The sequence below is a fragment of the Natrix helvetica genome (assembly GCF_964273705.1).
Source record: "Natrix helvetica genome assembly, chromosome: 10".
NCBI classification, from domain to species: Eukaryota; Metazoa; Chordata; class Lepidosauria; order Squamata; family Natricidae; genus Natrix; species Natrix helvetica.
In genome coordinates, this window is record NC_138561.1 from 6765084 (window position 1) to 6780118 (window position 15035).

The 15035-nt window shown below is 39.8% G+C and overlaps 1 protein-coding gene across 3 annotated transcripts in view; it reads left to right on the top strand.

Annotated features, from left to right (window-relative positions):
* Positions 1–15035, top strand: part of SLC7A6 (solute carrier family 7 member 6) — a 50448-nt gene that overhangs the window by 26165 nt on the left and 9248 nt on the right. For all 3 annotated transcript variants that reach the window (XM_081963356.1, XM_081963355.1, XM_081963357.1), the window contains 3 exons: positions 4100–4223; positions 13896–13999; positions 14864–14960. In XM_081963356.1, the coding sequence (XP_081819482.1) occupies positions 4100–4223; positions 13896–13999; positions 14864–14960 (325 nt within the window). The remainder of the gene's footprint in view (positions 1–4099; positions 4224–13895; positions 14000–14863; positions 14961–15035) is intronic.

Genomic DNA, 15035 nt, shown 5'->3' on the forward strand with positions numbered 1-15035 from the left:
ATTAAAAAACCTCACAAAGTTTAAAGACCCTCACCTAATTTTCAACTGATATGTTAGTTAGCACAATCTTGATGTTCTGGACATAGACGAAGCAATCTGTTTTGGGACTGGATCATATCCAGAGCACCCCAAACTTCCAGGCAATAGGAGTAAAGCATGAGGAAGCATTGGGTTGAACCAATGTAAGTCTGGAGGAGAAATAGAATGTTCTAAAATTCTCAGAAGTTCCATTTCTTTAAATAGTTGGGGTCTGGACCTCCCTAGTAGACTTCAGTTTGAGTTTCATGCTTTGGAAGCATAGAATCATGGATTTGGATGGGGGTGCATTAGAGGCTATGTAATCAACTCCCTACTCAGAGCAGGATCTACTACAACATTTCTGACAGGTGAGCCTCCATCTGTTGAAGATGTCTAAGGGAAGGAAAGCTCACCACTTCATGAGCTGATGGCTCATACGATACAAGAGTTCCTCCTGGATCAGGGGTGAAATCCAGCAGGTTCTGACAGGTTCTGGAGAACCGGTAGCAGAAATAATTCGGAGAACTGGCAAATGCCACCTCTGGCTGGCCCCGCCCCATCTATTATCTGCCTCCTGAGTCCCAGCTGATTGGGAGGAAATGGGAATTTTGCAGTATTCTTTCCCTGCCATGCCCACCAAGCCACACCACGCTCACCAAGCCATGCCCACAGAACTGGTAGTAAAAAAAAATGAATTTCACCACTGTCCTGGATGTCTAGTGAATCTTCTTTGTGATTTTAACCCATTAGTTGTCTCTGATCGCTGGGACAATAGCAAATAAGTCCACATCACCTCTGTCAAGTCCTACAGCTGTTCTGCAGGATAAATAGAATTTAGAATAGAATAGAGCTGGAAGGGACCCTGGAGGTCTGCTAGTCCAGCCCCCTGTTGAAGCAGAAGAACCTATACAATCTGAGACAAGTGGCTGTCCTATCTCTTCTTAAAAACCTCCAATGATGGAACACCCATGATTTCTGGAGGCAAGCTGTTCCACTGGTTAATTGTTCTCACTGTTAGGAAGTTTCTCCTTAATTCCAGGTTGCTTCTCTCTTTGATCAGTTTCCAACCAATATTTCTTGTCTTGCTTTCTGGTGCTTTGGAGAATACTTTGACCCCCTCTTTTTTATGGCAGCCCCTCAAATACTGCCATAATCCTGCTATCATGTCACCCCTAATTCTTTTCTTTAGACTAACCAAACCCAAATCCTGCAGCCATTTTTCATATGTTTTACTCTCCAGGCCTTTGGTCACCCTAGTTGCTCTTCTCTGAACTTTTTCCAAAGCCTCAACATCTTTTTGGTAGTATGGTGACCAAAATTGGTTGCAACATTCAGATCATGCAAGCATTCTTATAAGGCTTCCTAGTCTCCTCTCAACTTGCTCTAATTTATCGTGGTCTTTTTTGAATTCAAGTATACCTAATACAACATTTAGATTCGACAATATGAATTATAGCCTTCTATGCTGCTCCACAGAAACATATCATGTCTTGGAGGGAGAGGTTTCAATCTAATTTTGATATATTGCCTTTTGAAGGGGTCCTTAGTGCTCACTGAGTTTGGTTATTGTCTTGCAAACATTTCATTACCCAAACTGGGTCATATCATCAGTGTTTCTAGCTTCTAGCACTGATGATATTACCCAGTTGGGTAATGAAACATCTGCAAGAAAACTGCCAGGCTCACAGAGCTCCAAAGACCCCACTTTTCAACCCTGTGAAATATTCTCCTTTTTCAAGCAGTGGACTTTTAATCTTTGGTGACTGGGAAGGAATTCAGAATGTGAGTTTCCCTATAAGTTGACAATGTCAACTGCATATAAAGATAATTTGTACAAGATGGCATTTTACAGATGGCATTTTCCACTGGCAAGATTGGCAAAGATGTTTAAAGATAAATCAGCAAAATGTTGGAAATGCATGACACTGGGGTCGTATTATCACATGTGGTGGACATGCATAAAAGCCAAAAAATATTGGATAAAAATATGTACCTGGTTGGAGGAGGTGATTTGTTGTTGTTAGTTGTGAAGTCATGTCCGACCCATTGCGGCCCCCAGGCATAACCTTCCTCCAGGTCTTCCTGTCCTCCACCATCCTCTGCAGTCCCTTTAAGCTCATGCTGACTGCTTTGGTGACTCAATCCTGCCACCTCATTCTCTGCCGTCCCCTTCTTCTTTTACCCTCAATCGTTCCCAGCATTAGGCTCTTCTCTAGGGAGTCCTTCCTTCTCATTAGGTGGCCAAAGTATTTGCGTTTCCTCTTCAGGATCGGGCCTTCTAAAGAGCACTCAGGGTTGATCTCCTTTAGGACCGACTGGTTGGATCTCCTTGCAGTCCAAGGGACTCACAGGAGTCTTCTCCAGCACCCTAGTTCAAAGGCCTCAATTCTTTGGTGCTCAGCCTTTCTTATGGTCCAACCTTCACAGCCATCCATTGCAACTGGGAAAACCGTAGCCTTGGAGGAGATGATACAACAGCATATTGATCTGAAACTTGGAATTATTTTTGTTGGGGATTTTACCAGAAATTTACAGTAAAGAAAATGTATATTTGATAATTCACATAATAACTGCAGCTAGGGTGGTATTTGCCCAAAATTGTAAAAATGAAGATATCCCTATGGATGAGAATGAGAGCATGAACAGATTAGAATGTGCATAAATGAATAGGTTAACACTTGAAATTAAAGAGAAGGAACAATCTGATTATTATAACATATGGGAGTTATTTTATCAATGGCTAGAGAATACTCCCATGTTACACCCCTTTTAGGCGGCCTGCACTGGTTGCCGGTTGTTTTCCGGGTGCGATTCAAGGTATTAATTATGACCTTTAAAGCGCTCCATGGCTTAGGCCCAGGGTACCTGCGAGACCACCTACTGCCACCAGTAGCCTCCCACCATCCAGTACGATCCCACAGAGTTGGCCTCCTTAGGGTGTCGTCGGCCAGACAGTGTCAGCTGGTGACCCCCAGGGGGAGAGTCTTCTCTGTGGGAGCGCCTTCCCTCTGGAATGAGCTGCCCCCGGAGCTTCGCATAATCCCTGACCTCCGGTCCTTCCGACGCGCCCTAAAAAGTTGGCTTTTCCAGCAAGCTGGCCTGGCCTGTTAATTTTAACTCATTTTTAAAATGTTATTGTCCTATTAATTGAGTTTGGTTTTTTGGATATTTATCTAATTTCTTTTTAACTTTTGTGGTATGTGTTTTTTAATGCTGTACGCCGCCTTGAGTCCTTTGGGAGAAGGGCGGCATATAAATCCAACAAAACAAACAAACAAACAAACAAATATGAAAAGTGGAAAAAATCAGAGGATTGGAATAGAGAAAATGTTTTAACAAAGTTAAATAAGTTAAGAAGAGGGTTGTTATAGTATTAGGTGTGGTATATTTTAATATTAAGTTAAGAATAGATAAAATAATAAATATGGCTGTAAATTGTGATTGTATAAAATATTTGCATAAAATGTATGTACCCAGACGACACACTGTTTAATGGCAGATGGTGTTTGAATCAAAATAAAATAATAATATGAATTAATTAATTAATTGGAGCAATACCTAAAGGGCTACCTCGCTATTTGGAAATTCTAAATTTATCAGACTTGAACGTTCTGATTCTACAAAAAACCACTCTACTTGGAACAGCTTATATCCTCCGATGTTACCTTAACAGTTCCTAGGTCCTTGGTTAGGACTCGAGCTGTTAGGCTACCAACCAGCCCCAAAGGCTGTGAATCTCACCAAAGATGATGATGATGATTATTATTATTAACAATAACAACAACAACAACAACAACAACAACAACAACAACAACAATAATAGAATGTGAGTTTTTGATCTGATCCTCCCATCATGTGAGCCTCTGGTGTGCTGTAATCAGTATACATTTACCGCCTCTGGAACAGATGGGGTACCAGGATAATGTAAATAAAGCACTTTTTTTTTGAAAAACCTAATGTGTTTTAATGCATTTATCACTGCAAATATGAACAGACGATATTCCAGGTTTCAAACAGGTGTTTGTCAGGGGGGAAAAGGTGACTCATTCTGAAGTATTTTCTTTTCGTTTAATTTGACCAGGAATTTGCCTCTTGCTATTGCGATTTCTATGCCGATCGTGACGATTATCTACATCTTGACCAATATAGCTTACTATACAGTGCTGGATATTAATGCTATCCTTTCTAGCGATGCTGTTGCGGTGGTAAGTATGGCCTTACTATTTTATCTTATTTATTTATTGTTAGATTGGGCTCTCGAGTCCCTGCTTCCGCCTGAAAAAATTTCTATATTGGAGTATAGCACTTAGACTTATATGGTTGCAATGACCTCATTTCTATCCCCCCCCCCCCAGTTCTTAATAGCTCAATAACTGTTTAACTTTTCCGCTTGAAAGAAAAGAGAAAGCCAAGTTAGGCCTTTTATCCCCGAGTGATTTGGCAGCCGTTCGGGTTTAGAAATATTGTTGTCGCTTCATGGACCTGGTGACTAATCGGCAAAATTGCATTTCCTCTGGATTTGATGTTAATCAGGAGGCTGAGTTGAAATTTGTACTAAACTAAATGAAGATTGATGGGATTAAATCCTCAGTTATCCTTAGCTGTGATTTTAATATAAAGCCGTTTTGATTTCAAAAGGAGGGAAACGCAATTAATGCACTTTGGATGTTATCCTCCCCACAGGTGATTCCGCCGGGGAGGCCGGTGAACTGGGCCTAACTTTCCTAACACCTTAGGGTAGCTTAGCCATCCGAGGAGCTTAAAATGTGACTAAAATCGCAGTGAAATGTGGAGTATTTCTGCCTTTAGCAGTTTGGAAGTGATCTCTGTGGGTTCGTTGCTGTTGGGCCCTTGTACCGAGCAAAAACGAACATTTCGTGTTTCCTCTGGGACTCATGGGGCTAGAAGGGACCCTGGAGGTCTTCTAGCCTGACCCCCTGATTGAGCACAAAGTGAAGCAGTACATAATAATGCTGAACAATTACAGGTAAACTTCACTTAAGAGGTTGCTTAGCAACCATTTTAAAGTGATGTTGAACGCCAAAAAGGGGCATGGCCCAATTTTGAAATTCTGATGGCTGACATTTGCACGGGTACACACACATACAGAGAGAGAGAGAGAGAGAGAGAGAGAGAGAGAGAGAGAGAGAGGGATGTGATTGCATTTTGGGTGCTTGGCCACTGGGTGACCTTTACAGTCACGTAAGGACCGAAATGATTTACAACGGCAATTCCCAGCTGAGTTACCGTTGTAAATCAAGGACCACCTGTAAAACAAGGGCATTTCTCCAGTCAGTTTCACACACTTGTTAAAAGCTGGAGACAGTTCAAGAGAAATTTAGTGAGGATCTTTAGAATAAACTACAATGCCTCATTTTCTATTTTGGCTGCATTATTTTTCACACTCACACAAACACAACAGAGTTAGAAGGGACCTTGTAAGTCATCTAGTCCAACCCCCCGCCCAAGCAAGAGACTCTACACCAGTGATGGCTAACCTTTTCGGTACCAAGTGCCAAAAAGGTCGTGCGGAAATGTCACTCGCGCGCTCGTCGGGGCCACGGTCCGGAAAAGCGGAACTTCTGAGTTCTGGAACACATGCGCATCCAACAATCGGGTTTCAGCACTGCCGCGCGCACGAAGGACAGCTGATTGTCGTGTCCGCATGCGTGCCAGAAACCCGGAAGACATACAGGCAAGGCCATGCGTGCCGGGCGACATGGCTTCGTGTGCCATAGGTTTGCCATCATAGCCATTTCTGACATACAGGGCACTCATTCCACCAGTGGACTATCATTTTCCTGTTCTTATTTTGACTTCTGAATTTCTTCCATTTTTAAGGATAAAACTCTTTCGAGGCCAGCTTGTTTTTTTCTCTGCTCAAAAATATGTAAATAAATATATATATTTTTATTGCACTGTTAAATGACAAGCTGAAACTGGAAATGAGATGAGCAAGATTCCACTTGCTTACATTGTGTTTATTTGGCTGAGAAACCTTACCCAAGCTTAGAGCAGAAACAAATAAGACAAGCAATTTCAGTGTGTAAGTTACAACCTGATAAGCAATTGCTTTGCTTAATCATGTAAGTTTGCTTCACTGGGCAAGCCTGTAGTTGTGATATATTAATACATGTAAGGTTCTGCAATAACAGTTCTGTTTAATCTGTTTCTCAATGTTGCGGCTTCCTATGAGCTATACCTTTAAATTCCAGTTGAGGTATTAATGTATTAAGACATACTCATTTCTATTTTGAGTCTCCTATTTTTTTTTTCCGGTCAAGAGCAGAGAGGCTTTGGTAAGTGTCCAAAATTAGAATTTGTATTTCAATATGATAGGGAGAATATATAAAATGGAAGAAGAAATTGTGAAGGAACAAATGGTAAAATGGGCACAGAACTTTGGCTACAATATTGAATTAGATAAATGGGAAAAATTTGGGGGGACAAATTTAAAAACGACACTTATCGGGTGCATACAAGGAAAACCAGTACAAAATGTTTTACAGATGGCACCTCGTACCAGCAAGGTTAGCAAAAATCTCAGCAAATATTTCAACAAAATGTTGGCAATGTGAAATAGCACACGGAACATATTATCACTATGGTGGACGTGTGAGGAAGCCAAAAAGTATTGGAAAAAGATTAAAAATTGGCTAGAATCAATAACAGGAGTCAAAATTGATTGGAAACCAGAAGTATTTTTACTAGGAATAATGACAACAAAATATAAAAAAGAAATTCAGTATTTAATTCTACACATAATTATGGTGGCGAGGATTGCCTTCGCTCAGAAATGAAAAATAAATTGAAAAATAATTAACTTTTAGGTGCTCACTAAGAAAGGATTTGTCGAAATCATTAGTATTTCTTATACAGTAATTAACACGTTCTGATGCTAAGGAGTTCTACTCCCCCTCCCCAACTGAAAATAACTCTGTTCCAACTGCCAGTTGCCTCACATTCCATTACCTTAGTTCAAACTGGCAGACGTTCCACTCCTTCACTCAGGAGGCGGGAGCGATATTCCCTTATGTGTTTCAATCACCAACCACCACTGAGCCAACGGATTGAACTGGAGTGAACCTGATTTTTCCAGCATTGCCCAATCACATAGTTTTGTCGCGAAGCATGGGTATCCAGCTGGTACAGAATAACAGTGTTGGGAAAGGACCTTGGAGGTCCTCTAATCCAACCCCTACTCAGGCAAAAGACCCTCTAACATTCCAGAAAAATGGCCATCAAGTCTCTTCTTAAAAACATCTCCAATGATGGAGTACCCACAACTTCTGATGGCAACTCGTTCCAGTTAATTATTCTTACTGTCAGGAAATTTTGGAGGAGTATTTCTGCCTTTGTGTAAGCCAAATTGGAAATAGTATGAAGAATCCTGGAGCTGGAACGTACCTTAGAGGTCTTCTAGTCCAACCGTCTGCTCAAGGCACGAAACATATATCATCCCAGTCAAATGATTGTTCAATCTTTTCTTGAAAATCTCCAGTAATGGAGCATCCAAAACTCGAGGCATGCTATTCCACTGGTTAATTGTTCTCATTGTCAGGAAATTCCTCCTTTTTCCAAGTTGGCTCTCTCTTTGATGTTCTTCCATCCATTGCATGTTATCTTATCCTCAGTTGCCTTGGAGATTAAATTGACACCCTCTTTTCTATGCCAGCCCCACAAGTACTGGAAGACCACTATCGTGTGACCCTAGTCCTTCTCTTCATTAGACTAGATATTCCCAGTTCCTGCAACCATTCATCCCAGGGTTTAGCCTCTAGTCACCTCCATGAAAATGTGAATAGCAATAGCAATAGCACTTGGACTTATATACCGCTTCACAGTGCTTTACAGTCCTCTCTAAGCGGTTTATAGAGTCAGCCTATCGCCCCCAACAATCTTGGTCCTCATTTTACCCACCTCAAAAGGATGGAAGGTGGAATCAGCTTTGAGCCAGTCAGGATTGAACTGCTGGCGGGTCGGCAGAATTAGTCTGCAATACTGCATTCTAACAGGAAGTAAGGAAAGAAAGAAGGAAGGAAGGGGAATAGCACTTACAATTATATACCGCTTCACAGTGCTTTATATCCCTCTCTAAGTGGTTTACAGAGTCAGCCTATTTGCCCCCAACAATCTGGGTCCTCATCTTACCCACCTGGGAAGGACGGGAGGCTGAGTCAAGCTTGAGCCTGCTGAGAATCGAACTGCCAAATTGCCAAAGCAGCCGGCAGAAGTAGCCTGCAGTACTGCACTCTAACCGCAGATCCTACAGATATGGAGACCCATCTGTCATACTGCCAACGGATAGGCCTGTGATCAGCACCAACGCATTTTTATTTACCGCGCCTAGGAATTCTTCACCGGTTAATCAGTGATTCATCTATCTGCAGGGAAGGAAATCAAATAAAGACTGTGTGGGTGGAACATCTGTGGAAGAGATGGCCAGGTGCTTATCATGAGCTCAGAAAGGTGTAGATCACAGATGGTAGCATTCATCTCCACCCTTCGGCAGCTCCTAATTCTGAACTTCGTTCTGCGAATGTAATGATTTCAGCAGTTCTCGACTTACGACTAGAATTGAGCCTAGCAATAACGGTTGTAAGCCGCGACAATTTTAAAGCATGTGCCCAGACCTGATTTTATGTGTTGTTGTTGTTTTGCAGCGGTCATTAAGTGAATGCTACAGTGAAGCGAACCCCACAGTCATTAAGTGAACCCACTGTTTGCTACAGGCCGGGGTTTTGCTGGAACCCCCCCAAAAAAGGCTGATTTCTGACAAAAACATCATAAATTGTGGTCACAGGACCACAAATGGCTGCAAGTGGTCACATGATAGCGTGGGGGGTGACATTGGGAATTTTGAAATCAGGTTATAAATTCCATTTGTAGGATCCATTGTAATTTCAAACACCTATTTACCAACGTAGGAGGACTGAATTACTATTATCCCTCTCAGCCTTCCTAGAACTAAGGAGAAACTTCCTGTCATTATGAACAATGAATCAATGGAACGGCTTCCCTCCAGAAGTTGTGAGTGCGTCAACATTGGAGGCTTTTAACGAGAGACTGGATAGCCATTTGTCTGAAATGGTATAGGGTATAGGCAGATGTCCTGCCTGAACAGGAGGTTGGGCTAGATGACCTCCAAGATCCCTTCCAACTCTGTCATTCTGTTTTTCTGTTTTCCTACTACCTTCTTCTATTGGTATCTTATGATTATATTACTTCGTTGTTTGTATATACACTCTGAACTTATGCACCAGAAACAAATTCCTTGTGTATTTAATCACACTTGGCCAATAAAGAATTCTCTTCTAATTCTAATTCTCTTCTCATTCCATTATTCTATTCTATTCTATTCTATTCTATTCTATTCTATTCTATTCTATCTTCTATTCTATCTTCTATTCTATATTCTAATTCTTTTGTGTTCTGTTCCAGTTCTATTTCTGTTCTATTTCTCTTCTATTCTAAATTCTATTCTTATTCTAATTCATTCTCTTCTCTTCTCTTCTTCTATTCTATTCACATTCCATTATCCTATCCTATCCTATCCTATCCTATCCTATCCTATCCTATCCTATCCTATCCTATCCTATTCTTTCTAATTCTGTTGTGTTCTGTTCCAGTTCTATTTCTATTCTATTCTAAATTCTATTCTTATTCTAATTCATTCTCCTTCTCTTCTCTTCTCTTCTCTTCTCTTCTCTTCTCTTCTCTTCTCTTCTCTTCTCTTCTCTTCTATTCTCTTCTATTCTCATTCCATTATTCTATCCTATCCTATCCTATCCTATTCTTTCTAATTCTGTTGTGTTCTGTTCCAGTTCTATTTCTATTCTAAATTCTATTCTTATTCTAATTCATTCTCCTTCTCTTCTCTTCTCTTCTCTTCTCTTCTCTTCTCTTCTCTTCTCTTCTCTTCTCTTCTCTTCTCTTGAGTCCTTATCTCCTGCTATGAAAAGCAGGTTCATTTGCCAAAACTTTGCCAGGTTTGTTGACATACTAAAGTTACAGTTAGTCCCATTTATCTTGTGTGTTCTATTTTAAAGAGTGAGCAGGTTTAAGCAAGTGAAGGCAATTAACTTTTTCAGCCTCCCCCACCCCCCCACCCCGGATAACTGCACCTTGCGTGCCAGCTAAATTAAGTGAAATTAATCACTCTGCAAGGGTGATTACCACCTTTGAAGGGTGGTTGAACTACTCCTTTTTCCAAAGTTCCGGAAACCAGATCTTTCATCCGTGCCACATTGGGACATGAAACTTTTAGCTTTCTTTCTTGACATATCTTCTTTCTCATGTGGCAATAATCAGATGGATGTTTGCAATTTTCTTTTTCTTACAGGGTCTTATTTTCTTTTGACCCCCAAAATAAGAACTTGGCCTTATTTTCGGGGAGGTCTTATTATTTTTGAGGTGCAGGAAGCAGCAAGCGTGGTCACCTCATGGCAGCTGCTGTGCTACAATATTTTTTTGGGAGGGCTTATTTTCAGGGGGAGGGCTTATTTTAGCGCATGAGCTTAAAAGCCCGGTTGGGCTTATTATCCGGGGAGGTCTTATATTCAGGGAAACAGGGTAATTTTGATATACCTTCTTTTTTGGTGTTTTGCTCAGCACACCCCGAATCTTATTCTCAAATACCTAAAATGACAACATCCCTAAGGGAAAAATCTTAGTTCTTCTAATTCTGGGGGGTTCTGGAGATTGCAGAAAGCAAAAGTTATTGGGCATGATTTCTGGCGGGAAAGTTGTTTGCGTCGTTTGCTAGTCGTTGCATTATGGATAAGGTGTATACATTGGATGGTAATCATGGGAGGACAATATATTTGTGTAAATTGGAATTTAAAGTCTGTTAGGTCTAGGAGAGACATAAAAAAAGATCAGACCTGCAGTCATAGATACCAAATACTGCTGCTATAGTAAATGCATGCATTTGTGAGAGACTGGGAACAGTTTACTTTTCAGCTGATCATGATGGGAAAAACCTTCAAGGTATGTCTCGAGTAGGGTTAAGAAAGATAGAACAAAATAAGAAAGAGGATTAGAAAAGCATAATATTTCTGTCTGTCTGTCTATATCTCTATCACTGTCTGTATCTATTTCTATCACTAATCTCTTTCTGTCTGTCTATTTTATATCTATCTGTACATCTATCACTGTCTATCTTGGTCACTGTCTCTATCTCTGTCTCTATCTCTGTCGCTAATCTCTGTCTGTTGGTCTGTCTGTCTGTCTGTCTGTCTATCTATCTATCATCTATCTATCTTAGATCTGTCTATCACTATCTGTCTGTCTGTCTGTCTATCTATCTATCTACCATCTATCTATCTATCTATTATACGTCTATCACTAATATCTGTCTGTCTATCTATCTATCATCTATCTATCTATCTATCTATCTATCTATCTATCATCTATCTATCATCTATCTATCTATCTATCTATCTATCTATCTATCTATCTCTATCACCTCTCTCTCTCTCTAACTTATATCTATCTGTCTCTATCACTAATCAATCAATCTCTCTATCTCTCTATCTTATATCTATCTATCTCTATCACTAATCTCTCTCTCTCTCATATCTATCTGTTTCTATCATTAATCTCTCTCTCTATCTATCTATCTTATATCTATCTGTCTCTATCACTAATCTCTCTCTCTTTCTCTATCTTATATCTATCTGTCTCTATCACTAATCAATCAATCTCTCTATCTCTCTATCTATCTTATATCTATCTATATCACTAATCTCTCTCTCTCTTATATCTATCTGTCTCTATCATTAATCTCTCTCTGTCTCTATCTTATATCTATCTGTCTCTGTCACTACTCTCTCTCTATCTTATATCTATCTGTCTTTATCATTAATCTCTCTCTCTCTCTCTCTCTCTCTCTTATATCTATCTGTCTCTATCACTAATCAATCAATCTCTCTCTATCTCTCTATCTTATATCTATCTATCTCTATCACTAATCTCTCTCTCTCATCTATCTGTCTCTATCATTAATCTCTCTCTCTCTCATATCTATCTGTCTATCATTAATCTCTCTCTCTCTCTTATATCTATCTGTCTCTATCACTAATCAATCAATCTCTCTCTATCTCTCTATCTATCATATCTATCTATCTCTATCACTAATTTCTCTCTCTCTTATATCTGTCTCTATCATTAATCTCTCTCTCTCTCTCTCTCTCTTATATCTATCTGTCTCTATCACTAATCAATCAATCTCTCTCTATCTCTCTATCTTATATCTATCTATCTCTATCACTAATCTCTCTCTCTCATCTATCTGTCTCTATCATTAATCTCTCTCTCTCTCATATCTATCTGTCTATCATTAATCTCTCTCTCTCTCTTATATCTATCTGTCTCTATCACTAATCAATCAATCTCTCTCTATCTCTCTATCTATCTTATATCTATCTATCTCTATCACTAATTTCTCTCTCTCTTATATCTGTCTCTATCATTAATCTCTCTCTCTCTCTCTCTCATATCTATCTGTCTCTCATTAATCTCTCTCTCTCTCTCTCTCTCTCTTATATCTATCTGTCTCTATCACTAATCAATCAATCTCTCTCTATCTCTCTATCTATCTTATATCTATCTATCTCTATCACTAATTTCTCTCTCTCTTATATCTGTCTCTATCATTAATCTCTCTCTCTCTCTCTCTCATATCTATCTGTCTCTCATTAATCTCTCTCTCTCTCTCTCTCTCTCTTATATCTATCTGTCTCTATCACTAATCAATCAATCTCTCTCTATCTCTCTATCTTATATCTATCTATCTCTATCACTAATCTCTCTCTCTCTCTTATATCTGTCTCTATCATTAATCTCTCTCTCTCTCTCTCATATATATCTGTCTCTATCACTAATCAATCAATCTCTCTCTATCTATCATCTCTCTATCATCTATCTATCTATCTATCTATCTATCTATCTATCTATCTATCTATCTATCTATCTATCTATCGTCTATATCTATATATTTTATACAGAGTACTGTATATCATAGTGTGGGAGCCTAGTGGTGAAGGTGTTCACCTCCCACTCCGAAGCTGGAGAGTTCAATCCTCCTGGCGGATACAGTAGAACCTCTGGTCACAAACACTTCTGACCAAACTGGGTTCCGACCCAAAAAAAATCACACGGTTTTTTTGGCGGGCGATTTCCCCTTTCCGCACCATTTTTTTGGGTAAGCGCCAAATTTCCAAAATTAGGTTCGAGTCATCACCAAATCGGTTTGTGACCAAAGTTGTGGAACGAATTGTGGTTATGACTAGAGGTTCTACTGTATTTCTCTCCTAGGGCATAACAATTAAATCTGCTGTGAACTTCGCATGGCATCAGGAAGGGTATCCAGCCAGTAAAGGCTCAGCTCCATCCAGTCGCTCCGACTCTACCACGATTTAAGAGATTACATGACAGGGTTGTAAAAAGGGAGTAAATCTCTCTGAAAAAGATCTATCTTTTTTCTCTCTCTCTCTCCAAGCAAGGTATCAGAAAATGATTCTCATATATTATTTAATTTAGTGCAGTTTGAGGGCAAATGGATAGTTTAGAATATTGCTAAAGAGCAAAGGGAAGTTGAATAGTATAGCAATCTAATCTGCACAGGATGGGTGCAATGATTTTATGCAACGGGCGTTCCCAACAATAAATTCAGATTGACATTTGCTTCTGAAATTGTTTAATCGCAGCTGAACTTCAGTGCCAGACATACACAGACAAGAGAAAGATTCGATATATTTGTTTACCTGCGGAGACTGGCTGTGAACTTCCTGGACTTTTAACATTTTGAAATCACTGTTCTAGTGCATGTTAAATGCCTTCTAATTTTTCCACCCTTTTTTCTTCTATCTTGTTAGACGTTTGCTGACCAAGTATTTGGGGTTTTCAGCTGGACCATTCCAATAGCTGTTGCCTTGTCCTGTTTTGGGGGGCTGAATGCCTCCATTTTAGCATCATCCAGGTAAAGGAACAACAATTAATTTTGCTTTATCATACTTAAAGCTGTGTACCCCAACCACAAGAATGTTCCACGTCTAAGCTTATTGAAGAGATGATTTAGTTTAAACTTTAGTTTCTGTTTATATGAAAGCACCATTTCTGTTTATATGAAAGGGGAAATAAGATTAAGATAAGATAAGTTACAAGATAAGGTAACCATTATTGCCACTTTTGTTTCTGTAAACACACTGGCATATATTAAGCAAAATGCAATTCTGATGCCCTCTCTCAAAAGTATATATGTATCTCATACACATACACATACACACACTGTTTGTTTTCTTCTGTCAAAGCAGCTGGTCTGCCCAAATATGGGAGGGAGCATACTGCTTCCCTTTTGCCTTTCAGCCCCACTCCAGGAACATTCTAGGCAGTCGCTTACATGACAAATCATTTTGTGTTAGGTTTTTGCTGATAAAGAAATGAAGGGAGACTAGTATAGATCTATTTCAAGCTATTTAGCTCTCATCAGCTAGCCATACCCTTGCTGGGATTCGAACTTGGGCTTCTTACATACTAGGCAGTTATATTAACTTCTAAGCCACAAGTTGCTGATAAAGAAATGAAGGGAGACTTGCATAGATCTATTTCAAGCTATTTAGCTCTCATCAGCTAGCCATACCCTTGCTGAGCTTTGAACTTGGCCTGCTCACATATTAGGCAGTTGTATTAACCTCTAAGCCACAAGTTCTCCTCTCTTTATCAGTTGAGCCAGGGGAGTGATTAAGTTTGTAAGATTACTTAATCACTCCCCTGGCTCAAATGTAATATATGTTCTTAGATTTATACTGCCTGGGATATTAAGTGTGCTGTCTCTTTTATTCAGGCTCTTCTTTGTAGGATCCCGGGAAGGTCATCTGCCTGACCTCTTATCCATGATCCACATTGGAAGGTTTACACCCGTCCCAGCTCTTCTCTTCAATGTAAGCCAATTTACTGTGATTGTTCAGGTAGAGATCTCACTTCACAATCAGGAGGCTATGAGTTCGATCCTAGGC